This window comes from Planococcus citri, chromosome 5 (assembly GCF_950023065.1).
Source record: "Planococcus citri chromosome 5, ihPlaCitr1.1, whole genome shotgun sequence".
In the NCBI taxonomy this organism is placed as follows: Eukaryota; Metazoa; Arthropoda; class Insecta; order Hemiptera; family Pseudococcidae; genus Planococcus; species Planococcus citri.
The window spans coordinates 8,068,515-8,096,364 of record NC_088681.1 but is presented as its reverse complement, the minus strand read 5'-3'; the positions used below and the strand labels follow the sequence as shown (position 1 = coordinate 8,096,364).

Below are 27,850 nucleotides of genomic sequence, written 5' to 3'. Positions count from 1 at the left end.
TAAATATTCACTGTCTCGCCCACTCATTTTTTTCCTTTAGGTGCAGGTAGTTCACAAAAAAAGTTTCAGCCTAATCCGTAAAGATTAACCCGTGCCTCGAGGCCACTCAATGTCCTTATGGGAATTAACATAGGATTTTACATGTAAAAAATGTAAAACTTCAGTTTTGACCAAATTTCTTTGAAATTAATCGTTTGGACTATAAAAAGCAATAGGTACCTAGTGTAAACAACTTAAAAGTGTTTTGACAAATTTTCAACTCTGAGGGGTCCATTATTGTGGAGCCACAGACCCCCCCCCCCCCAAAAAAAAAAAACAAAAACTGCAATTTTCACAATATTTGGGGGTTTGTGGCTCCTCAATAATGGACCCCTCAGAGTTGAAAATTTGTCAAAACACTTTTAAGTTGTTTTCACTACCTATTGCTTTTTATAGTCCAAACGATTAATTTCAAAGAAATTTGGTCAAAACTGAAGTTTTACATTTCTTACATGTAAAATTGTATGTTAATTCCCATAAGGACATTGAGCGGTCTCTAGGCACAGGTTAATCTTTACGGATTTGGCTGAAATTTTTTTTGTGAACTACCTACACCTAAAGGAAAAAAATGAGCGGGTGAGACAGTGAATATTCATCAAAAAAAGTTTTGCTGTGTAAATGTGGACAACCCTATTACTTACCCTTGAAACTGTACCCTTTTTCTGCCTCTTTCGGTGGCTGTCCCCAATAATAAACAGCATTGACAGAAATGTATTACATGAAGCACCTATTCTACGAGAAGTATTTCCGATGGCTAGCAGGATCGGAGAGATACCCAATGGTATCGTGATAAAATAGTTTACTTATTTAAATCACAATAATATAGACAAAATTAACCACTTTACGAAGTGGGCAACATCAGAAAAAGAGGGAAAGATGCACCCAAAATGGAGTCCTCTTCAGCCTATCATGTCTGTAAGGTTTCATAATTTTTTTTCACATATCTGGTCGACATGCTTAAATTAACATGAAAAAACTCAATCTAAATCTTGATCTAGGTTCATCTAAATCTATATACCCTTCCCCTGCCAGTACTCCAGGAATCTAACTGCTTCATCATCAAGTGTCCCATTTAATTTTCCAGGATTGATTTTTCCTGATAATTCACACTCAAATAAGTGTCTGTCAGGCTGAACATCGCCGCATTCACACAGATCATCATCAGCCAACTGCCATCTATGAAGGTTGTACTTAGACCTTGTGACTCCGCACCTCAATCTGTTCAATGTTTTCCGCAGTCCATATTTCAAGTATTCTCCGCTTGGTAGGGCTTCCTGCCCAGCTCTTCCCTGGCCACCTGCATTCCATATGCAACATCTATCTGTGCTAGGAGTATCTTTTAGTTCTTCAACTGTTTTCATGAAACTGTGTCTAGATCTGAGGCGGGTTTCTGTCAGTTCTTCATATCCATACATAGGATGCAGTGGATTCTTTAGCATCTTTGTCTTCTCTACCATGGATGCAACTTCACGTCTGACTGCTGGTGGAGCAATTCCACTCAACTCATATAGGTTATTCAATGGTGTTGGGCGTAAGCACCCTGTCACCAATCTACATGCTTCGTTTAAGGGTATATAAACTTTGCTTGCATGTGCTGAACGACTCCAAACAGGGCAGGCATACTCTCCCACTGAGTAGCACAGTGCCAGTGCAGATGCTCTCATAACTTGGGGCTTAGCTCCCCAACCGCTGCCTGCTAGTTTGCGAATTATATTTGTTCTGGCTGCAACTTTCATTTTAGTTGCCTCACAGTGTCTTTTGTAGGTCAAGGACCTATCTAGGGTTACACCCAGGTATTTGGGGTTATCTGCATGCTTCACTACAAAATGTCCGGCACGAGCCTTCGAGCTGAGAGCCGCGAACGTATACATCATATAGAAACGTCATAGGAGTTCTCACATTACCATACTTGCAGTCTTAGGGAATTTTTAATTTAATCATCGCTAAGGCGATGAAGGCATATTTCCTCATATCACTTAGACAAAAGATCCAAAATTGACATTTTGAGACAATTTTTGAAATCACAAAATTAAAAACTAAGAGTATTGAAATAATCGTTAAAAATAGTGCAGACCTATAATTAATAGTTTAGTGCGAAGGATGCATGAAGATATTTTTATTTCACTTTCATTTCTAAAACACGAGTCAACTGCACGTATCCATATGCGTCATTCATCAGTTCTGGGAATCGTTCCAACGAGAGTGGAAATACTTTGAAAATACTTATCGTTGGGCTGTTCTGAGCCAAAGTGAGAAATTGAAGCAGCACTTTTTGATCTTTGGTTGACAAGTAATACCAGGGCATCGAATAGATCGCCGTTGAAATATCGTCACTCTAAAAAATGATGAAAGCAGCTTAACTTCGAAAATATTTTTATTGAAAGTAGGTACCTAGCTACCTACTTAGCAGATATTTACGAGTATTTTTTGATTTATAAATTATACCGTTTCGGGTAGGACATTGGCGAGGGCACAAGCTGCCAATAGGTTGACCGAGTTCAACGCAAGGTAAAGAAAATGATCGTATCCGGATTCTTTTGAGTCTAGTATTATCTGAGGAAGTTATTTTTGATATGTACATTAAATAGGTACATCATGAGAAAATGAAAAGTAAAAATAATGGGGGGGGGGCCATCACCTTTGAGACGTTATATCCATTTCCAATGATTCCAGCACAGCAGTTGACTACATGCACACCCAAAAGTTGAGGAGTACATTTCTTGAAAAGATTTGCACACCTGCAAAAAAATTACGAGTATAAGCCATTGCAATATGAACCAGATTAAAGAATTTTAATTGAAATCTGACATAAAAATCACCCATGTCCCTCGACGTTGAAATGCATCAACATCTGTCAACTTCCCCCCCCCCCCCTCCTTGCTCAATTTTGTCCTCCAGTTGATATTTTAAGTAAGATACTCTACGTCAACTTACAAAATCCATTTTTGATGATATTTGATCCATTGCGGTACTTTGTCCATAAATTCTCGAATATGTCTGTCACGTTGACGCCGAATTTCTCGTAATTGAAAGCTTCTTACACGTTCGCATTTCAGTGTTTCATTGAGTATTTCTTCTTCGCGTCTGTCACAATCCTCCATACACTCGAAAGTCAACTCGGTATGATATTTTATATCATTTTGCAAACGAATCGCATGATTTTTAAGATGAATCGCCAGCAAAAGTGGTAGAAAAATCGATCCATAGGTAGAAATCGGAAATAACGAAGTGATCACCAAACTAATAGAGTAGATTGAAATGTAGCTCGTGAAGGTTTGCGATTCAATGGACGGAAGTGGTGTTGTAAAATCCCACTGGTAGTCGATGTCCAATTCTCCTGTCGATATGTAATTTAAAAGCTTCCTCAAAAACATGATGAAATTCGTAGTGAGAAAGAACATGAGATTGAATTGGACTCCTGCGGTGTTCAAGTTTTCCAAATTCAGTTCATCGATTTGGTCTGCAGTTTTGAAATTGAAATTCGGTTTAACGAACTCGTTATCCTTCAGTTTACTCATCTGGTCGAACAAGGCGTGAAAAGCATCTCGTTTCAAGTAAATCACCACAGCTTTGGCAGACAGTGCGAGGATGTAGAATGAAAGTATCACGCAATGCACGATTACTGGCGTGTTGGATTGTTGATGTTGTTGCAGAATTGTTGTTATTAATGTCGATATAAGTGACAGATATTGAAAGGCGACGAAGCAGCGGTAAAGGTATCTGAATTTAGTCGTTGTGTACGTTTCGTACAGAGCTCCTCCTGCTGCAGAGTACGCGAAATAAATATGTTTCAAAGGCGATGGCATCTCATCGAAGAACTCCCAGTGTATTATATTCTCCATTTTGAAGACTCGAATATTAATGCAACATCAACGTACAAGTAACAAACCGAGCAGATGAGATGTAGGTACTGAATGTTTTTCATTTTTGCTGGTGTTTTTTGGAAAACAATTTCGTCGTATGAATCGAATTATTCGTCAATTATGTGACGATATAAATAACATGAAAATTTTAAATTTTTTCGAAATAGTCCTTCCGAAGACTCATATTTTCTGTCGTACATGCAAGATGAACATCGAAAAACAATTTTCCAGACCAAGACGTAATAAGTGTACTAAATAATAGGTAGGTAAGTAGGTTTGTCCTACTACGTATAGGTTAGGTACCTACCTACTTAATTTAGGGTCTACTACAGTTGTTACTCTTCGCCCTCTCGTAATTCTTTTTTGTGGTTTTTGTGTGTGTGTGTGTTTTGTTTTTAATGATAGTTAGTACCTATTTTCTATTACAAACCTACCCACACGTGAAATGACCATCAAAGAATAATTTTTTTAAATCCATGAGTAGGTAGATATATTCAACAAAATACATACTTACATAAATGAAATAGAATAGGTACCTACTTTTCGAACGAAATTGGTGGAAAATTGTTGCTGTAATCAATAGGTACCTACCAAACTCAGCTAAAACTAAATAGGTATAATAATTTTCAGCCGATTTTAAGTTCCCAGTGGTCGATCGATTGAAACATGAACTCGGGGGAGGGGGAGAAAACTGATGGAAATGGTTTTGTGAGAGTAAGGTCCCTCAGATATTATGTTCATTACAATTTGAACTGTTTTAAAAACAGCGAAGGGTGAGGGTGTCCAATTTATTAATACTACTTCTTGATCCAAGTAAAGGTTTATAAAAATGTAAAAATACAATTGTGTTGCTTTAAATTATATTTAGCTAAAAAAGTAAACAAGTCAAGTGCTATACTAAAAATTTCCTATAGGTAGATTAACTATCGAAATAAATAATACTTAATACTAATATTTTTATAGTGTTTATTTTTCAATAGAGTGATATGCAAAAGTGTAAGGAACAAAAGCTGCTCAATTGATTTTCATTTCCAAAACTCGTATCAGCTGAATATATCCATACGCTTTATTCATCAATTCTGGGAATTTTTCCAAAGAGAGTGGAAATACTCTGAAAATATGTAACTTTGGGCTGTCTTGAGCCGAAGTGAGAAATTGAAGTAATACTTTTTGGTCTTTCACTGGCAAATAATACCATGGCATCGAATAAATCGCTGCTGAAATATCATCACTCTAGAAAATAACGATTAATTTTTAGGTACTTTCACGAAATATGATCATATCTACCTACTTACCTATATATTCAATTGAAACTTTTGTATTGGTCGGTTTTCCCCTTTTCAGCGAGATGTACGTCATATTCTTGTGATGAATGAGGTCATTATTTATGATGGGATTTTTAAAAGAATTTATTGCTCTCAATAGTTTATTCGGTTCATTTTAGCTGACAAGGGAACCTCTCGAGATGACCGCTTCCAATTTGAACAGGACTGCGATTTTTAGAAAGAGCATGGTCTGAAACCTCCACAGTCAAAAGTTTGGATGCCTGAATTGTTTTTTTCAAATTTTGGTGAATTTTTGCATATTTAAAATTGATTATTTTTGGTAATTCATGCTTTATTTGAAAAAAAGGAAAAGGAAAAAGAACAGTTGAACAGATGGAAATTAACTTCCTGAAAGTAATATGAACTCTCTGAAACCGAATACCTACATTCCAAACTATTTCCCCAGTTTGTGGTATTATATCTTTCGATATTGATAGATAAAGATATAATATAATTATGTAATGCGATACCTAAAATTTGCGAGAAGAACATTCAAACCAGAGGGATTATGACGCTCAAAATCAAGACTAGCATGCCAAGAATCGAGCAAAAATTCTAAGCCAATCAAAATTTCACACTTCAAAGTATATTTCTAGATTTTTAGAGAAAGCTGGAACTCATTGTGCACCCTATTTTTGACCTTTCAAATCGGTTGAATTGGAAACAGTTTCGAAATGTTTTGAACAATTCGTGAAGCCTGTGATGGATTTTTTTGGAAAATTACAACTTCCAGCAAATTTCACGTAGATAATGAAGTTGTGAGGCTAAAATTCACATTATACTTTAATTTGAACATGCTTAGATGATTGGAGATGGTTTTAGGCCATTCTAGAGCCGCCAGAGATTTTTTAGGAAATTCCGGCTTTTTAAAAAAAAAATGTTATGAAAACTTGTTAAAAAGGTGTTCAACAATGGTATAAACTTACCATATCGGGAATCACATGGGCAATGCCGCAAGCTGCCAGTAAACAGACCGAATGCAACGCAATGTGAAAAAAACAATCGTAACCGTATTCTTTCGAATCTAATATTATCTGGAAGAAAATGAATTTAATTGATCGATGATGCCAGGCACATTTCCAGATCATAGAAATCTTTCGTTAAACACGTTGAATTAAATGTGATTGTTGAATGGTTCAGTTTACCTTCGCAGCCATATAACCAGGTCCAGTGATTCCATTACAACAAAAGACCACGTATGAACCCAAAAGATGAGGAACGCATTTTTTGAAAAGATTGGCACACCTGCAAATCGAACACAGTCATTACAGGCCGTCTGTTTTGAAGCCTAAGTAGCTATAGCCAAGCTTGTGGAAGTACATCGTGAAAGCTTACGAAATCAATTTTTGATGATATTTGATCCATTGTCGAACTTTATGCATGAATTCCTCGATGTGTCTGTCCCGCTGCTTCTGGATCTCACGCAGTTGGAAATTCCGGACACTTTCGCATTTCGGCGATTCGTTGAGTACTTTTTCCTCGCGTCTGTCACACTCTTCCATACACTCGAAAGTTAAAGCTGTATGATATGTCATGTCATTCTGTAGACGAATCGTATGGTTTCTAAGATGGATGGAAAGTATCAACGGTAGAAACGTCGATCCGTACATGAAGATCGGGAAGAACAACATGACCAGAGATACAATCAATACAATCATGTGAACGAAAATGTAGCAAGTCAATGATTGCGATTCGAAAAACGGTATAGGGCAAATATAATCACGCTGGTAGTCGATGACGAATTCTCCGGTACACATGTAAATTACGAGTTTCTGCATTGATTGGACTACAGCAATCATTAGCCAATGCGTGAGATTGAATTTGAATCCTTTCATGTTCCAATTCTCCAAATTTATTTCATCGATATGGTCTGCGTTGAAATTGAAATTTGGTTTAACGAACTCGCCATCTTTTAACTCGCTCATCTGATCGAACAATGCGTGAAAAGTGTCTCGTTTCCAATAAACCCCCAGAGCGATTGCAACCAGTGTGTAGATGTAGAATAATAGCATCGAGCACCGTGCAGTTTGTTCTTGTTGTGGAATTATTCCCAGGATTAATGTGGATGTGGCTACTATATATTGAAAAACGATTACGCATCCGAACAAATATTTAAATTTACTTGTTGTATAGGTTTCATAGAGTGCTCCTCCGATCGCCGAGTATGCGAGATGGATATGCTTCAGAGCAGATGGTATTTCTTCGAAAAACTCTAAATGAATTATATTTTCCATTTCTCGAGTATTTTTTTTAAAAAAACACCAAAAATATGAGTAGGTATTTTTAGCCACGCGACAACCTCTGTATGATACGAATAGTTGTGTAAATTGTACTGATAAATTTTTTGAAACGCAGTAGGTACCTATTCAGCTTATTTTGCCGATAAGTACTTAAGCAAATTTTCAATAATTCAGCATCCACGTAATTTAGTAAGGTACATTTCGATGTCGATAAAATTATTATTTTCAGTTTCAAAAATAATTTGAACAGTTCGTAGGCGAATTTGGTCTCGTTTAATGATTTTCAAAGTACTTTTGAATACCAAAACAAATAAATATTTTGAGTAGGATGAAATGGGAATCACGTGAAATAAACATCAAAAAACCATTTCTCGAAATTTTCAACTTCAAATTCGGTCTTTATCGATTTTTCACTGGTGAGTAGGTAAAATGATGGTAGAAAATTGTTTTATTCTTGGTGGAGCTATGTCTAATAAAGAATGGATTGGAAATGAAATTCATTTCTCATGCATGATCCCCATGGAATGTCGTGATAAGTAATTAGTTTCATCGATTATAACGTAATAATCATTTATTTATTTATTTATTTTTGTTACATTTTATTGTGAAGTGAACAGGTTTTGTGATTTCTTGAAAACCCCCACACTTAACGATTAAAATATAATTATACGTAGGGGCCATTCCACGTCAATTCAATCAAGAAGTGGTAAGGGGGGGTTGACGATTTTTTTTGAAATTTTTCCTGTGGAAAGACCTTCCGAAGGGATGACCAATAGCGCAAAATCGAAGCCCTCTAGCCCTTTTTTAAAGGCTACTAGGGGATGTCAAAGTTTTCAGTGAACTTGAAACATCATACCTACATTTCAGCGGTGGATTACCTACTCGATAACCGTGATACCTACCAAAATGATAGTTTTTCCAATAGCTAGGGGTGTTGAAAGGTTTTTTGATGATATCATAAAAATCACTGTTGTCACTTTTTTTCATACAAGAAATCAGCACGAAAACTTTTAAAACGCAGTTTTCGTATCGTTCAGACTCTCAAAAATTCTGAAAAAAATATATTATGGACAACTTTTCATGATGAACAACATATTGAAAAATTTGGAAGGCATTATTTCGTAAAGCCAAGTTAAACAAATTGAAAGTTTGCGAAAAAAACGCGATTTTTTTTTTATTTCAAACGTGAAAAAAAGTTTTCATTAGAGAACGTTAAAAAAACCCCTTCACTCGATGAAATAAACTCATCACAAAAACATTAAAATTTGAAAAAATTCAATTTTAAATTCCAAACATCAAAAATTTTAAATTTATTCAGTTGTCTTATTTTGACCTCTTCTTCACATATGTATTTCATGAAACAGTTGTTGATAAAAATTACACTAAGTAAGGTGCACCGGGGGAAGTCCGAATTCGGGGTAAGTCAGAAAAACTGCTCTAGCTCTTAGAGGCTTAGATCTGCCGAAGCGCTACCCAGGGGTAACTTGAGGGTACTACCCCTACTTCATCACAGCATAAAAAATTTCGCGACCCAGTTTCATTTTACAGGCTTTTCATTGGTTCATTTTTAGTTGCTGTTTTGAATTTGATTTCAAATTGTAATCAGCGTTTTTCAAACTGCTTTTTACCTCAGAAGAAATGATCAGTAAAAGTGATATTATAAGTGAAAGTATTCCTAAAACAATAATGTAAAACCCCAAGTATTCAATTTTTGTTAATTTTCAATTATTCATTATTTATATCGCTTTTTCTGACTTACCCCCTAAATTAGTGCTATGGGGTAAGTCAGAAAAGTGAACATTGATAATTAGGATTCGACTTCATCGATGTGTAATACGTAGAATAATATGTTTTCGAGGTCGTAGAATCCAAATCTGGAGTTATTTTTTTTGTAGGAGTGGGGGTGAGGCGTGGGGAGGGGGCAATTCTAAATTTTTCGTACATTATTGTGTAATATGTCGATTGATATGTTTTCGAGGTCGTAGAATCCGAATCTGCAGTTATTTTTTTTTGTAGGAGTGGGGGATGAGGCGTGGGGAGAGGGAAAATTTCGAATTTTTCATACATTATTGTATAATATGTCGAATAATATGTTTTCGAAATCGTAGAATCCGAATTTGGAGTAATTTTTTTTGTAGGAGTGGAGGGTGAGGCGTGGGGAAAGGGAAAATTTCAAATTTCTCCCTCATTATCGTGTTATATGTCGAATAATATATTTTCGAGGTCGTAGAATTCGAATCCGGAGTCATTTTTTATGGTGAAGGTGGAAGGTGAGTCATAGGTTCGCATGGGTGGGTCCCTCTCCCCAAACGGTGATACTTGAATAGCACTCGACCCTAAAAACTAGCTCAAGATTCGAATTCTGCGACCTTGAACACATATCAACCAACATGTTACACAATATTATAGGCAAAATTTGAAATTTCTCCTCTCCTCTTGCCTCGCCTCATACCCCTGCGAAAAAATAACCCCAGATTCGAATTATACGATCTCAAAAACATATCAATCGACATATTACACATTAATATAGGCAAAATTTGTAATTTACTCTCTCTCCCCTTGACTCACCTCCCACCTCTACAAAAAAAATATCTCCAGATTCGAATTCTACGACCTCGAGAACATATTATTCAACATATTACACGATAGTGTAGGAAAAATTTGATATATTACCTCTCCCCACGCCTCACTTCCCTCTCCTACAAAAAAAATAACTCCAGATTCGAATTCTACGACCTAGAAAATATATTATTCGACATGTAACACGATAATGTAGGAGAAATTTGAAATTTTCCCTTTCCCCACGCCTCACCCCCCACTTCTACAAAAAAAATTACTCCAAATTCGGATTCTACGATTTCGAAAACATATTATTCGACATATTACACAATAATGTACGAAAAATTCGAAATTTTCCCTCTCCCCACGCCTCACCCCCCACTCCTACAAAAAAAAAACTGCAGATTCGGATTCTACGACCTCGAAAACATATCAATCGACATATTACACAATAATGTACGAAAAATTTAGAATTGCCCCCTCCCCACGCCTCACCCCCCCACTCCTACAAAAAAAATAACTCCAGATTTGGATTCTACGACCTCGAAAACATGTTTTCGACATATTGCGCATCGATCAGGGTCGAATCCTAATAATACCAATTAATTTTGTAGCTTTTTCTGACTACCCCAAAGTGGGGTAAGTCAGAACAAGTTACATTTTATTCGATTGTGCGAAAGCTACTGCGACAATCGCGCTGAAATTTTTACCATAGGTTAAGAACCCTTATGGAAACCTACATACCAAATTTCAGCCATATTGGTTCATTAGTACGAGAGTAACAGCTGATCAAAGTTGAAATTGTGAAAAAACGTTCTGACTTCCCCCCCCCCCCGGTGCACCTTAATAGAAAAAAAAAATTGTTTATTGTTTGAATTTACGTTGTGAGGGTGAGATATGGCCAACCGCTTTAGCTGGTTTATAATGTAATGTTCTCGCAGCAAAGATTATTGAACTTGATACATATCTCGACAAACCATCTCGACTTTCAGTTTGAGGTCGAGTTTTGATCGAGTAGAAATCGGCGGATATTTTTGATCATTTTTTAGACGATTTTGAGAATCGACAAAAAATATAAAAATAATCGACTGATAGTTTTCAATAATTTTAAACAAAATGTAACATTGATGGAAACTTGATACCAAATCTTCCTTTATTGTAGTACTTTAATCGATAACGATTTCATGATGAAAATTCAAATCGATTTTAGGTCGATTTCTTGCTGAAGACCTAAACTTGACTGCAAATTTTTGTTGATTTTTCTTTCTCTATAGACATCAATTATGCATACAAAAGTTGAAGTCAATTATAGGACGATTTTTACCAAGTCATAAAAATTATGTGAAAATTGATTAAAAATTGTTCTAAATTTGTGATATCATAATCGATGTCTTTTTTTGAATTTCAATGTTGGATCAATTTTCTATCAATTTTTTGCTCGAATGAAAATATGTCAAAAATCGATTCAAAATTGTTGCAAAATGGTAGTAAAATTGATCACTTTTTAAATCAGAAGTTGGATCTATTCTTCATCAATTTTTTGTCAAAATGATAAGAGGATGAAAACTTGATTTTAAATATTTATTGATTTTGTCTTGAAAATAGTCATTAAATTTAGCACATAAAAGTTGAAGATGATTTCAAGCCAATTATCACTTAGAAATGAAAATGGCGGGAAAATTGATTAAAAATTGATGTATATTTGTGCTGTTGTAATCAATAGTTTTTTTAAGTTTAAAAATTTGAATCAATTTTTCATCGATTTTTTGATGAATTGAAAATAGTCAAAACTTAACACAAAATATTCATCAATTTTTTTCTTGAAAATATAAATTTTTTTCTGCACATTGAAGTTGAAGTTGATTTTGAATAATTTTTGCTGAGAAATGGAAATGTTATGAAAATCGCTTCAAAATTTTATGGTTGATTTATAGCACAGAAGTAGTAAAAGTAGACCAAAAATTGATAAAAAATAGACATCAATTATCCATCACTGACATAAATTTACTACTCGCAGATAAAGTGTGTAGCAAAAACTATAAGTAGTTTTTCAAAAAAATTCAATGTTGGAGAAAAGAAGTGTTATAACGTTTCGCTTCATTTCTAAGGGATCATCTAGATCCAATTTTTGAGTCAAGAAAGAGTCGAGGTGTAGGGATTTTTCCCATCAAATCATTTTAAATATCAATTCACAATATAATATTATGTATTTGCATTAATATGCACTAGAATATGAACAGCAATTTTCTAAAGATTTAAGGTCGTTTTTCATAAGCTCGACACAAAATTGATCAGAAAAATGTGTCGATAGAATGTACTCAAAACCATTGACACAGATATTGAGTCAATTTTGCATCAAATCACAAAAAAATGTTGAAAAATCAACTGAAAAACTACACACACTCTTCAAATTATCTACACAAAATATGTGGCGATGCTCAATATGAAATATGCTTGATGGTAAATTTGGATCAATTTTATACCAATAATGTTCGAGAATAGGTCGATTTTATGCCGAAAAAAATGATGAAAAGGAAATAAATTGGTTCAAATTTGACTTAAAATTTGAGTCAACTCGACCCTATTTTTTTTCAAGATTGTGTCGAGGTGGTTTGTCAGGTAGTGGGGACCGAAGGTTACCGTTACATGTACAAATATATCATCAATCCAAGGTTCCAAGCTCGTCAGCATTACGTTTTGGCGGTTATAGAAGTTGCCTACCTCTTTCCTGTTAAGTGCAAGAGCCAAAAGAAGTGCCCTTCAAAGTTATACAGCGTTTGGGGTAACTCTGAAGGCTCCTTGAAATGTGCTTTGCTCAAAGTAAAAAATTATCAAAAACATGAATATTCACTTCTTGGTCACTTTATACGTGTCAAGCACTCACAAAATGATCCATATTCACCAGTGTAGCACAAGCGATGCCAAAGTCGATGGGAAAGACAAGATCTCTAATCCGTCACTTGTCGACACGACATTTGTTGACACCAATGTTGATAAATGATGAGTGAGATGTTGATATCAAAATAGACTGTCGTCTCCCTTCATTTTTTGTCTCAAAAAGGTCTTGACATTGGTGTCATTTTTTTGAGTCTAAAAGAAGCAAATTTTGACTAAAAATGTGCGAAATGTGCCCAAAACTCTTTTTTTGATTAAAGTAAAATTATTCTCAAAAATATTCCACCCTAAAAATTTTTTTGAAAGAAAAAAATTTGCCCTGGATAGGGATCGAACCTAGGTTGCCATTCACTTCTATCACGTTTTCTAACCACTAGACCATTGCCACTGATGAGTGTAGGGGCCTTAAAAGAATATTCAGTCCATCTTATTCTGGACTTTGAAAAATTTTCTTATTGTATTGTTGACTCAGACATCGACAAATGAGTCGGCAACACTTCAAAATTTCTAAAAATATTTTATAGATCTTGTAATCGACGTTAACTTCCTCATCAATATTAACCAGATGGTTGATGTCAATTACAAGATCTACAGAAGTATCTACTCGATGATGACATTTTGTAGATACTTTTGTAGACCCTATAATCAATATTGAAATTCAGGTCGTCTTGCCGAAGCTAAATTTGATGACAACTATTAGATCAACAAAAGTAACTATACAAGATCAAAATTTTGTAGATGCTTTTGTCAATATTATAGTTGACATCAACTTCAGATCGACAAGACGACCTGAATTTCGATATTGATCATGGGTCTACTAAGGGATCAACAATATATCGAAATCTTGCACATGACTGTAGATACAAATGTAGACAGCAATGAAGACCATCAGCATTTTCATCATAGTTTTTGAAAATAGTGTCAGTTCTTAATCAATCATCTTAAACGTAGTTAGATTAACCCCTTTGTGGATAATGCTCTGACTTTTTTCAATCAACAATCATGTAAAATCATATCAATACATCTTTTGTTGAGGCCACTGACGATCTCGTCAGTGCTACGCAGGCAAAATTGAGTTTACTAAAGAGTGCTCCTAAATAATAATTTGAAATTTTTCTAGTTTTCAGGCATTTTTTATGCATTTTGCCCAATTTGACCAAATTTCATGATTTTTCAATGATTTTAGAGCTGTTTTTCAAGTTTTCACATCGTTTTTAACAAGTTTTCAAGCATTTTCATGCATTTTTGGCCAATTTTACTGAAATATCATGATTTTCTTAATAAACTTCAAAGTTATCCCAGTTTGAATATTATTTTTTTACTTCTCAGGGAATGAAACCCTACTTGGTCGGAGTAAAGGTTAGGTAATAGAACTAAGTATAAAAATACAATTATTATGTTGCTTTAAACTTTATTTTGCTAAATAAGTGAACAAGTCAGGTGCTCTACTAGAAATTTCCTATAGATTAATTATTGATATAAATAATACTTATTTATATTATTTTATAGTGCATATTTTTCAATAAAGTGATGCAAAAGTGTGAGGGTTCGTTGATCTGTTGTATGAGTAATAGGTGTGTACAGAGTGTGAGCTAGTTGGATGAGTCCGAATTTGAGGAATAGGTTGAGGAGTGAGAGAATGAAAAGTAGGACACTCAAACATGACGATTCTATATCGTTTATTAATTTAGTACATAGCCAGCTAGACCATAAGTATGTACTGAGACAGTTTAACAGTTGAATATTGTACATTATACTGAATACATCGTTTTGGATAGAACCAGCCTATTATTTCATACGACAGAATTGGCACCCAACAAGGAAGAACCAAGGTAAATACTCCGAGAATAATGGTAAATAATTCGTTGAATTAATTAATTATTGAGTATTATTATTATATTCGCACCATTCGCGTAGTTATTATTTTAATCATAAGTGAAGAAAAAGCACCAAAAGTGAATTTTCAAGAAACCAACTAAGTTAGGAAGAAATAACTCTTGCTTCTCAGTTTTTACTATTTATTAGTGCAAAGCTTTTCAAACACCAAGTGTTCATCATCAGGCTTAAATCACTATTGAACAAAATAACCAAGTCTACAAGCTTATATACTAGTGTACAAGGGTGTGGTAGTTTAACAGTACAAGGGTGTGGCAGTACAAGGGTGTGGTCATGTGGAAGAGGGTGTGGTTGTAGGTGAGGATGTGGTAGGAGTCATGTCTTCAAGTTTGGTTTTAATAACAGAAAGTAGGATATTTTCTAAGGGTTTTAAGTCATTATTTAGTAAATTTGTTTTGTTTTTCATCATGGCTATTGCTTCCCTAATGTTTAATTGAGATGGTTTATCTATTTTTTGTATGAGGTTCAGGTTTTCAAAGGAAGTAGTGTGGTTGGTGGCAATGAGATGATCTGAGAGAGCAGACTTATTTTCATATTTGTATTTAGCATAATAAAGATGTTCCTTGAACCTCTTTTTGATGTTTCTTTTGGTTTGACCTATATAAATTCCTTGGCAATCTTTACATTTGATTTTGTAGATGCCACTACAGTCTTCAGGTTTGTCTTTGTCTTTAGTGTTACCAAGAAGGTTTTTAATTTTGTTATCATTGGTGAAAATGGGTTGTATGTTGTGTTTTCTGAAGACTGTTTTCATTTTATTTGTGAGAGGGGGATAGTAACTGATCCTAACTCTTTTGACATCATCTTTTTCAGCAATAAAGGTTGTGGCATCTCTGATTAGTTTTTTGTTTTCATGTTTTCTTATAAGTTTTTGGATAGATGTTTTTGTGTAGCCAAGGTTGGAAGCAATAGACATGATGTTTTTTATTTCTTTATTTTGGTTATTTTTATTTAGGGGGAGATTTAAACACCTGTGTATCATGCTGTTGAAAGCAGCAAATTTTTGGTTCCAAGGCTGGAAAGAGTCTGAAGGAATGTAGTTATTGGTGTGGGTGGGTTTTCTATAGATATCAAATTCAAGATGGTCAGAATGTCTAATGATTAACATGTCCAGAAAAGGGAGTTTGTTTTGTTGTTCAAGCTCATAAGTGAATTTGATGGTAGGATAGAGACTATTTAAAGCATTGAGGAATTCCTCAATGTTGAAGTCTTCAGGAATGATACACAGGATGTCATCAACATATCTAAACCATGCTTTGGGAAAGTTTTTATTGTTCTTTTTGAATTTTGTCTCAAGGTGGCTCATGAAAAAATTTGCCAAAAAGGGAGATAAGGGGTTGCCCATAGCTGTGCCTCCTGTTTGTTTGTAGTAAGTTCCATTTATTTGGAAAATGTTTTGGGAAGTGCATAATTTTATAGTATTCATATAATGGGTTATTTCTTTTTTGTTGATATTTTGTTCTTTTAGCCAGTTTTCTATCATTTCTAAAGTCTCAGGAATAGGCACACTGGGGAAAAGATTTTGTACATCAAAAGATATGAGCCTGTCTGTGTCATTAATAGTAATCCCTTGCAGTTTTTCTGCAAGTTCATAATTATTTTTAACTTGAAGAGTTTCAGGAAAAGGAAGGTTTTGGAGGTTACAAAGGAGTTTTTTGGCAATGTTATAGGAAGGAGAGTTGATATTGGCCACAATTGGTCTCATAGGATAGTTAGGTTTATGGATCTTGGGAAGACAGTACATTTTAGGAACTTTAGGATTGGAAGGAAAAGGAGTGTTATTAAGGAAGGGAGTAGTTTTCACCAAACTTTTCACTTCTTTCACCATTTTATCCACAGGATCACTTTTTAACTTCTCATAAGGTCCTTCATTAAGAAGGGTTTCACACTTTTCCAAGTATTCATCTTTCTTCATTATCACTACGGTGTTTCCCTTGTCTGCTTTCATATAGTAGACACCTTTCTGTCTCAAGCTTTTGATGGTGTTGTTGTGGGGATGAAATGGAATTCTTGTTGGTTTATGGGTTTTGATGATGTCTACCACTTCTTTCTTTATGCTGATTTTTGTTTCTGAGGTCTCTCTCCACAATGAAGCATCCACATCAGAAATAATATCTTCAATAGGAGGCCTCATGGGTGGTAAAGAGAATTTTAGACCCTTGTTTAGAAGATCCAATTCTTCTTTGGAGAACACCACATCAGTTAGGTTTTTCACATACACAGTAGTCTCATTAACACCATTACTGTCACTGCCACTGACACTAACAACATTGCTAACACCACTATGGTTACTTTCTTCTTTTAACAGATTTTTCAACTTTTTGTTTTGTGAATTTCTTTTCTTTCTCTTTTTCTCCTCAATTGATCTGAACATCTTTCTTTCCATTTCATCCCACTGCAGTTTTGGTATGGTCTGGCTTAGTTTTTTGTGAAGTGCATATAGTTCCACTTCTATGCTGGATCTTTTTGCATACAGGCTGTGAAGCTCAGAGCTTAACCAATAGGTTTTGGCTTTCTCTAGAGCCCTTTTTGTGGAAGGAGTTTTCACTTTACTGTTAAACACCACACACTTAGGGAAAACATTGTGTACCCTACACTGTTTAAGAAAACTAATATCAAGAGGTATCAACTTCACCTTAGTTTTTAGACTTTGGTATCTGTTGAATAATGAATTAGGTTCATTAGGCTCGAATGCCATAATGTCAAAGGTAAAAAGAACCTTTTAGCGAGAAGTTTGTTAGATTAGGAAGAAATAACTCTTGCTTCTCAGTTTTTACTATTTATTAGTGCAAAGCTTTTCAAACACCAAGTGTTCATCATCAGGCTTAAATCACTATTGAACAAAATAACCAAGTCTACAAGCTTATATACTAGTGTACAAGGGTGTGGTAGTTTAACAGTACAAGGGTGTGGCAGTACAAGGGTGTGGTCATGTGGAAGAGGGTGTGGTTGTAGGTGAGGATGTGGTAGGAGTCATGTCTTCAAGTTTGGTTTTAATAACAGAAAGTAGGATATTTTCTAAGGGTTTTAAGTCATTATTTAGTAAATTTGTTTTGTTTTTCATCATGGCTATTGCTTCCCTAATGTTTAATTGAGATGGTTTATCTATTTTTTGTATGAGGTTCAGGTTTTCAAAGGAAGTAGTGTGGTTGGTGGCAATGAGATGATCTGAGAGAGCAGACTTATTTTCATATTTGTATTTAGCATAATAAAGATGTTCCTTGAACCTCTTTTTGATGTTTCTTTTGGTTTGACCTATATAAATTCCTTGGCAATCTTTACATTTGATTTTGTAGATGCCACTACAGTCTTCAGGTTTGTCTTTGTCTTTAGTGTTACCAAGAAGGTTTTTAATTTTGTTATCATTGGTGAAAATGGGTTGTATGTTGTGTTTTCTGAAGACTGTTTTCATTTTATTTGTGAGAGGGGGATAGTAACTGATCCTAACTCTTTTGACATCATCTTTTTCAGCAATAAAGGTTGTGGCATCTCTGATTAGTTTTTTGTTTTCATGTTTTCTTATAAGTTTTTGGATAGATGTTTTTGTGTAGCCAAGGTTGGAAGCAATAGACATGATGTTTTTTATTTCTTTATTTTGGTTATTTTTATTTAGGGGGAGATTTAAACACCTGTGTATCATGCTGTTGAAAGCAGCAAATTTTTGGTTCCAAGGCTGGAAAGAGTCTGAAGGAATGTAGTTATTGGTGTGGGTGGGTTTTCTATAGATATCAAATTCAAGATGGTCAGAATGTCTAATGATTAACATGTCCAGAAAAGGGAGTTTGTTTTGTTGTTCAAGCTCATAAGTGAATTTGATGGTAGGATAGAGACTATTTAAAGCATTGAGGAATTCCTCAATGTTGAAGTCTTCAGGAATTCTATCCTACCATCAAATTCACTTATGAGCTTGAACAACAAAACAAACTCCCTTTTCTGGACATGTTAATCATTAGACATTCTGACCATCTTGAATTTGATATCTATAGAAAACCCACCCACACCAATAACTACATTCCTTCAGACTCTTTCCAGCCTTGGAACCAAAAATTTGCTGCTTTCAACAGCATGATACACAGGTGTTTAAATCTCCCCCTAAATAAAAATAACCAAAATAAAGAAATAAAAAACATCATGTCTATTGCTTCCAACCTTGGCTACACAAAAACATCTATCCAAAAACTTATAAGAAAACATGAAAACAAAAAACTAATCAGAGATGCCACAACCTTTATTGCTGAAAAAGATGATGTCAAAAGAGTTAGGATCAGTTACTATCCCCCTCTCACAAATAAAATGAAAACAGTCTTCAGAAAACACAACATACAACCCATTTTCACCAATGATAACAAAATTAAAAACCTTCTTGGTAACACTAAAGACAAAGACAAACCTGAAGACTGTAGTGGCATCTACAAAATCAAATGTAAAGATTGCCAAGGAATTTATATAGGTCAAACCAAAAGAAACATCAAAAAGAGGTTCAAGGAACATCTTTATTATGCTAAATACAAATATGAAAATAAGTCTGCTCTCTCAGATCATCTCATTGCCACCAACCACACTACTTCCTTTGAAAACCTGAACCTCATACAAAAAATAGATAAACCATCTCAATTAAACATTAGGGAAGCAATAGCCATGATGAAAAACAAAACAAATTTACTAAATAATGACTTAAAACCCTTAGAAAATATCCTACTTTCTGTTATTAAAACCAAACTTGAAGACATGACTCCTACCACATCCTCACCTACAACCACACCCTCTTCCACATGACCACACCCTTGTACTGCCACACCCTTGTACTGTTAAACTACCACACCCTTGTACACTAGTATATAAGCTTGTAGACTTGGTTATTTTGTTCAATAGTGATTTAAGCCTGATGATGAACACTTGGTGTTTGAAAAGCTTTGCACTAATAAATAGTAAAAACTGAGAAGCAAGAGTTATTTCTTCCTAATCTAACAAACTTCTCGCTAAAAGGTTCTTTTTACCTTTGACATTATGGCATTCGAGCCTAATGAACCTAATTCATTATTCAACAGATACCAAAGTCTAAAAACTAAGGTGAAGTTGATACCTCTTGATATTAGTTTTCTTAAACAGTGTAGGGTACACAATGTTTTCCCTAAGTGTGTGGTGTTTAACAGTAAAGTGAAAACTCCTTCCACAAAAAGGGCTCTAGAGAAAGCCAAAACCTATTGGTTAAGCTCTGAGCTTCACAGCCTGTATGCAAAAAGATCCAGCATAGAAGTGGAACTATATGCACTTCACAAAAAACTAAGCCAGACCATACCAAAACTGCAGTGGGATGAAATGGAAAGAAAGATGTTCAGATCAATTGAGGAGAAAAAGAGAAAGAAAAGAAATTCACAAAACAAAAAGTTGAAAAATCTGTTAAAAGAAGAAAGTAACCATAGTGGTGTTAGCAATGTTGTTAGTGTCAGTGGCAGTGACAGTAATGGTGTTAATGAGACTACTGTGTATGTGAAAAACCTAACTGATGTGGTGTTCTCCAAAGAAGAATTGGATCTTCTAAACAAGGGTCTAAAATTCTCTTTACCACCCATGAGGCCTCCTATTGAAGATATTATTTCTGATGTGGATGCTTCATTGTGGAGAGAGACCTCAGAAACAAAAATCAGCATAAAGAAAGAAGTGGTAGACATCATCAAAACCCATAAACCAACAAGAATTCCATTTCATCCCCACAACAACACCATCAAAAGCTTGAGACAGAAAGGTGTCTACTATATGAAAGCAGACAAGGGAAACACCGTAGTGATAATGAAGAAAGATGAATACTTGGAAAAGTGTGAAACCCTTCTTAATGAAGGACCTTATGAGAAGTTAAAAAGTGATCCTGTGGATAAAATGGTGAAAGAAGTGAAAAGTTTGGTGAAAACTACTCCCTTCCTTAATAACACTCCTTTTCCTTCCAATCCTAAAGTTCCTAAAATGTACTGTCTTCCCAAGATCCATAAACCTAACTATCCTATGAGACCAATTGTGGCCAATATCAACTCTCCTTCCTATAACATTGCCAAAAAACTCCTTTGTAACCTCCAAAACCTTCCTTTTCCTGAAACTCTTCAAGTTAAAAATAATTATGAACTTGCAGAAAAACTGCAAGGGATTACTATTAATGACACAGACAGGCTCATATCTTTTGATGTACAAAATCTTTTCCCCAGTGTGCCTATTCCTGAGACTTTAGAAATGATAGAAAACTGGCTAAAAGAACAAAATATCAACAAAAAAGAAATAACCCATTATATGAATACTATAAAATTATGCACTTCCCAAAACATTTTCCAAATAAATGGAACTTACTACAAACAAACAGGAGGCACAGCTATGGGCAACCCCTTATCTCCCTTTTTGGCAAATTTTTTCATGAGCCACCTTGAGACAAAATTCAAAAAGAACAATAAAAACTTTCCCAAAGCATGGTTTAGATATGTTGATGACATCCTGTGTATCATTCCTGAAGACTTCAACATTGAGGAATTCCTCAATGCTTTAAATAGTCTCTATCCTACCATCAAATTCACTTATGAGCTTGAACAACAAAACAAACTCCCTTTTCTGGACATGTTAATCATTAGACATTCTGACCATCTTGAATTTGATATCTATAGAAAACCCACCCACACCAATAACTACATTCCTTCAGACTCTTTCCAGCCTTGGAACCAAAAATTTGCTGCTTTCAACAGCATGATACACAGGTGTTTAAATCTCCCCCTAAATAAAAATAACCAAAATAAAGAAATAAAAAACATCATGTCTATTGCTTCCAACCTTGGCTACACAAAAACATCTATCCAAAAACTTATAAGAAAACATGAAAACAAAAAACTAATCAGAGATGCCACAACCTTTATTGCTGAAAAAGATGATGTCAAAAGAGTTAGGATCAGTTACTATCCCCCTCTCACAAATAAAATGAAAACAGTCTTCAGAAAACACAACATACAACCCATTTTCACCAATGATAACAAAATTAAAAACCTTCTTGGTAACACTAAAGACAAAGACAAACCTGAAGACTGTAGTGGCATCTACAAAATCAAATGTAAAGATTGCCAAGGAATTTATATAGGTCAAACCAAAAGAAACATCAAAAAGAGGTTCAAGGAACATCTTTATTATGCTAAATACAAATATGAAAATAAGTCTGCTCTCTCAGATCATCTCATTGCCACCAACCACACTACTTCCTTTGAAAACCTGAACCTCATACAAAAAATAGATAAACCATCTCAATTAAACATTAGGGAAGCAATAGCCATGATGAAAAACAAAACAAATTTACTAAATAATGACTTAAAACCCTTAGAAAATATCCTACTTTCTGTTATTAAAACCAAACTTGAAGACATGACTCCTACCACATCCTCACCTACAACCACACCCTCTTCCACATGACCACACCCTTGTACTGCCACACCCTTGTACTGTTAAACTACCACACCCTTGTACACTAGTATATAAGCTTGTAGACTTGGTTATTTTGTTCAATAGTGATTTAAGCCTGATGATGAACACTTGGTGTTTGAAAAGCTTTGCACTAATAAATAGTAAAAACTGAGAAGCAAGAGTTATTTCTTCCTAATCTAACAAACTTCTCGCTAAAAGGTTCTTTTTACCTTTAAACCAACTAAGGACATTTCTGAAATTTTGAGCAAAAATCCAGGACCAGTAAAGCTCAAGTTTTTATAAAAATGATAGGAGATACACCAACCACAACCAAAACACTAATTTTCCATCCAGGTTCATTTTCTGGCCTGAAAAATACTGCAGATGAATTTATTCAAAAATTTGAACTATATGCCAGTATAAATGATTGGGATGATGTGAAAAAATTCAAATACTTTCCTGCCTATTTAACAGATTTGGCATTAAATGTTTACTATAACATGGACAAAAATGAAGTGAAAGACTGGAAAAATTTAAAAGCACAATTTTTATCAGAATTTAATGGCAGTGCAAGTAAAGATTTGGCTGAAATGAAATTGATGAAAAGAAGCCAAGGAGAAAATGAAAGTATTTTGGAATACTTGACAGATGTGATTAAATTGTGCAAAATTTGTGAAGAAAAAATGGAAGAAAGAAGAATTTGTAGGTTTATCCTAAAAGGCCTAAAACCTGAGGTAATTTCTGCAATTGGGATGAGAGAAAATGGAACTTTGAAACAATTGAGGGAAAATATCCAAAAATATGAAGCCAACTTGCAACTAATAGGAGAAAAAAAGGAAACTGAAGACAAAATTGAAAAACTGGTAAATGAAATCAAAAGAAAAGTGATACTCCAGTAGAAAAAACAATTCATCAAACTGTTAATAAAATTAACCAAACAACAAATTCTAAAAAAGAAGAAGCTAGTTTGGAAAGAATTATTGAAATGACTATACACAAAGTGAGTGAAAGAAGAGGCTATAATTACCAAGGAAATCAAGATAGAAAATACCAAAACAGGATATACAGAAATCAAAATTACAGAAATCAAAATAGACAGGATGACCAAAATTCAGATGATGAAAGAAATGACCAAAGAAAAGATATACCTTATTGCAGATACTGTAATCGCAGGGGACATGTGGAGAAAAATTGCAGAAACAAATTATATTGTGAAATTTGTGATCGCCTCGGACATGATACAGATAACTGTAAAAATGAGTCAAAAAACTAGATAAGAAAAGGCATCCAGTTCCTACCAAAACTCCAGTATTCTACCTACACAATGAAAAATCAACTGAACATTTTACAAAAATTGAACACTTCAACAGATTCACCTTATTGAGGTATTTTTCCGAAGATGAACATGAACAAATCAAAAATACCATAGAACAGAACAAGGAGAAAATTATACCTCAAAAATCAGAAAATTCTAAGATAAAAATTCACCACATTGAAAAAGCAAACACAATTTCAGTACCAAATTTGGAAATACCTATCTACATTGATAATAAAAAATACAAAGCAGTGGTAGATACTGGCAGTAACCTGACATTGATAAATGAAAAGTTAGTAGGTGACCATGAAAAATTAAACAGTTCAAATACACAGCTACAGTGTGCAAATGACTCATCTATGGTGGTAACAGGCATGATTAGGAAAACACTTGCATTAAATAGAAAGAAATACTCGGCAAAAATGAATGTTACGAGAGGTTTAAGCTCAGACATTATACTAGGTGTAGATTTTCTACTCGAACATGCCGCTATAGTTGATTTTTCCAAGAAGATTATACAAATGGGTAATTCTCAAAAATTGGGTATATTTCAATACTTTTTTTTTTTTTTCAATTTTGAAAATTTTAAAATACACACTTTTTTGAAATTTTCAAAATTGGACTCATAAATATACATACCCTCGACCTCATTTTTGGCATTGGTCTCAATCAACCCCCCCTGGGGTAGTGGGAGGGAAGGTTTTAAGACGTCTTAAAGACACGACGAGGAAAAAATTATGCAGGCCGAAATGTGAGAAAATTTCTAAAAAAAGGGCATTGGAAAATATCATTTGATGAAATTTCTTGTGTCAATGTAACCGTACATACTGCTTACATATTTTTATACTTGTTTTCGGACAGCCAGCCAAACATAACGGCAAAAATATTGAGACACGACTATGGAAGTTGAATTTGAGACATGTACAAATTTTACATGTATTTCGATTTTTTTACTAGCTAAATTAATTGGCATTGGTCTTTTGAAATGTGGATAGCACTCTTATCAACCATTCGAATCGGTGTGACCATTTATCCACATAAAAAAATATTTTTAAAATGGTAAAAAAAAATCTGAAAAATGAACACGGCGATGGACATTGAAGTCGGGGGACAGACTTTGAACCCCCTCTAAAGTTATATAATAAACGCTTTGAGTTCAACTGATAGCGTCAAAATGTAGAAAATTTCATCTAGAACAATTTTGTATCCTTCAGTTTTTTTGATAAAATGCATATTTAAATCATAAAAAGGGATTGAAAAAAAAACCTGTGCTGGGACAGGACACGACTAGGAACTTTTGGCCATTAAAGCGATTCCAGGTGGGAAGGGGGAGGGGGTCTAAGCATGTTTAAATAGTTAAATAGATGCCCCGGTGGTATTGAATCAAGTCCTGAAAAAAAAATTCTCATATCTTATATACTTTTGAAGAAATTGCTAGAAATGTGTCTTGGGACAGAAATTTGCCCAATTTTTGAGAATTACCCAAATAGGAACTGGAAGGAATGCCATTCATATACCGATGGACGAGAGGTGGATTAATTTTTTCAATAGACCACTGATAAATATGGTCAGCAATAAAATTATATCAACAGACGATATAATCATCGGACCAAACAAACATAAAGTATTTAATCTAGATATGAATGCTGAGCTGGCAGAAAATGAATCAATTTTAATTTTGCCAACTCAGACATTCCATAACACAGCCGGAATAAGACTAATTACCAACAAAGAAGAGACAGGGGAGTGGAAACTTGAACTACACAACTACACCAACATACCTCAACGAATTTATGCAACACAGCAAATAGGTCAAGTTCATATTATTAAGCAGGCATATGAAATGAAAACTGACGTGATTAAAACAACACCAAATGAAAAGGAATTTTCAGCAAATGATGAAGTGAGAGATAATGAAGGAAATATTATCAATATTTCTAAAAATCTAAAGACAGCAGATAGGCTGAGAGTAATCAAACTGGTTGAAAAATACAAACACTTGTTCACTATGAACTCACTGGAGGTTAGCAAAGCTAATGTGGACGAATATGAATTGAAAGTGAGAGATGATGAGCCAGTAGCCTCAAGATCATACAAATTAGCTCCTGTTAAGAGGAGAGAAATTTGGAGGCAAATAAATGCTATGGTAAAAGCAGGTATTTTGAGAAGGTCAAAATCCAACTACTGTGCTCCAGCCTTCTTAGTAAAGAAAAATGGGAAATTCAGATTTATCAGCAATTTTCAAGAGCTGAATAAAAAATTGATCCCAGATAGAAATTCTGTTCCCAGAATGGGAAATATTTTCATGGCACTTGAAGGAGCCAGAAAATTTTGTATTTTAGATTGTAATTCAGGTTTTCACCAAATACCTATCAAAGAAGGATCCAGATATTTGACAGCTATCATTGTAGATAACCAGGTTTTTGAATATTGTAGGCTACCTCAAGGGCTTATGAATTCGCCAGCAGCCTTTAGTAAAATCATAAGTACAGAGCTTGCTGACTTATTATATAATGGAGTGGTAGCTTACATGGATGATATTTGCTCATATGGAAAAACCTTTGAGGAGGCTTTAAAAAATCTTGAGCTAACACTCCAGAGACTTGACAAATTGAATCTTAAACTCAAAACTTCCAAGTGTAAGTTTTTCTATGATGAAATCGAATTATTGGGCTATAAGGTAAATGGAGAAAAAATCAAGCCCATTGAGAAAAATACAAGAGCCATTCGGAATTTTCCCAGACCAATCACAGTGAGAAATGTAATGTCATTTGTGGGAATGTGCTCTCATTACAGAAAGTTTATCAAAAACTTTGCAAAAATTTCAAGTTGCCTATCTGAACTCACTAAGGGTGATGTGAAACCTACCACAAAGGTCAAATGGAAAGAAGAGCATGAAGAAGCATTCCAAAAATTGAAAACTTTACTAACAAGTGAACCAGTTTTGGCAATTTATAAAGAAGAGAGAGAAACGATTGTAGAATTGGATGCTTCAAGCACAGCTATAGGAGGGGTACTTTCACAAATTAATGAAAAAACTGGAGAAAAGCACCCAGTTGCTTACTTCAGTAAAAAGCTCCAACCTAGGCAGAAAACATACTGTGCTTATGACCTTGAACTTACAGCACTGACAGAGACAATTCAACATTTTCGAGAGTATTTGTTTGGAATCCATTTTACAGTATTTACTGACCATGCAGCCTTAATTTATTACACAAAGACCAAAGAACCAAATGCTAGAATGGCTAGAATGATTCTCAAATTATCAGAATTTGATTTTGATATCAAACATAAACCAGGAAAAACAAATGTGGTCCCAGATATACTAAGTAGGGTAGAAATACCTGAGAAAGAAGAAGAAATACCCACAGAAAATGTAATCCAGGAAGTGAAAAATGAAGAAAAACAAGAAAAAATTGATTTTAAAACAGAGCAGGAAAATGATGAATTTTGTAGAAATGTAATGGAAGCCAAATTAGGGAAATTGAAAAGCTTAAATCCAGATTACAAAAAATACATGAGAGCCAGTAGAAGATATGACATAAATGAAGATGGAATTTTGGTATTTCACCAAAAAACACCATATGGCCTGATTAAATCAATTGTTATTCCAAGAAAATTAATTCCAAAAATACTAGAAGCTTTCCATGATAACCCATTTGGAGGAGGTCATTATGGAATGAATAAAACTGTTGAAAAAATCCAGAAAAGGTACTACTGGACAGGAATGATATCAGATGTAAAAAATTACATCAAAAGCTGCCATTCCTGCCAACTAAGGAAAAAAGATACTGGGAAAAAACCAGGATTATTGAAACCAATTGAAGTGAAAAATTGTGAAATTTTTGGACACCTAGAACTGGACTTTGTTGGCCCACTTACAAAAAGCTCAGGTCACGAATACATCTTGGTAGGTACATGCCAGGCTACAAAATTTGCTATAGCAAAGCCTGTGTGTAGTGCTTCAGCTGAGAGTGTGATCAAATTTTTATATGAGCTTATAAGTATCTATGGATGCCCGAAAAAAATATCCTGTGATAATGGAACTCACTTTAAAAATTCAAAATTTCAAGAAGTGTGCAAAAAATTAGGAATTGAGTTAATTTATAGCTCTAGCTACTCAGCTCAGAGCCAAGGATCAGTAGAAAGGAAAAATGGCACACTTTGTAGCTCCCTTTCACATTACGTAAATGAAAATAGGACAAACTGGAGTGAATTTATTAAATTTGTAGTATTTTCCTACAATACCACTCCAGTAGCTAGATTTAATGGATTGAGTCCATATTACATTTT

The 27,850-nt window shown here is 34.5% G+C and overlaps 3 protein-coding genes across 4 annotated transcripts in view; 2 read left to right on the top strand and 1 right to left on the bottom strand.

Annotated features, from left to right (window-relative positions):
• Positions 1-27,850, top strand: part of Gycalpha99B (guanylate cyclase 1 soluble subunit alpha 2) — a 671,156-nt gene that overhangs the window by 583,728 nt on the left and 59,578 nt on the right. The gene's annotated exons all lie outside the window — the stretch shown is intronic.
• LOC135846755 (uncharacterized) lies at positions 15,089-20,527 on the bottom strand. The gene is made up of 2 exons (XM_065366024.1): positions 20,387-20,527; positions 15,089-17,672 (listed from the first exon to the last, which is right to left on the bottom strand). The coding sequence occupies exon 2, from the start codon at positions 17,513-17,515 to the stop codon at positions 15,089-15,091; it is 2,427 nt and encodes an 808-aa protein (XP_065222096.1). The 5' UTR covers positions 17,516-17,672; positions 20,387-20,527.
• On the top strand, positions 16,835-22,251 carry LOC135846756 (uncharacterized). The gene is made up of 2 exons (XM_065366025.1): positions 16,835-16,953; positions 19,668-22,251. Exon 2 carries the CDS (start codon positions 19,825-19,827, stop codon positions 22,249-22,251), a length of 2,427 nt encoding a protein of 808 aa, XP_065222097.1. The 5' UTR covers positions 16,835-16,953; positions 19,668-19,824.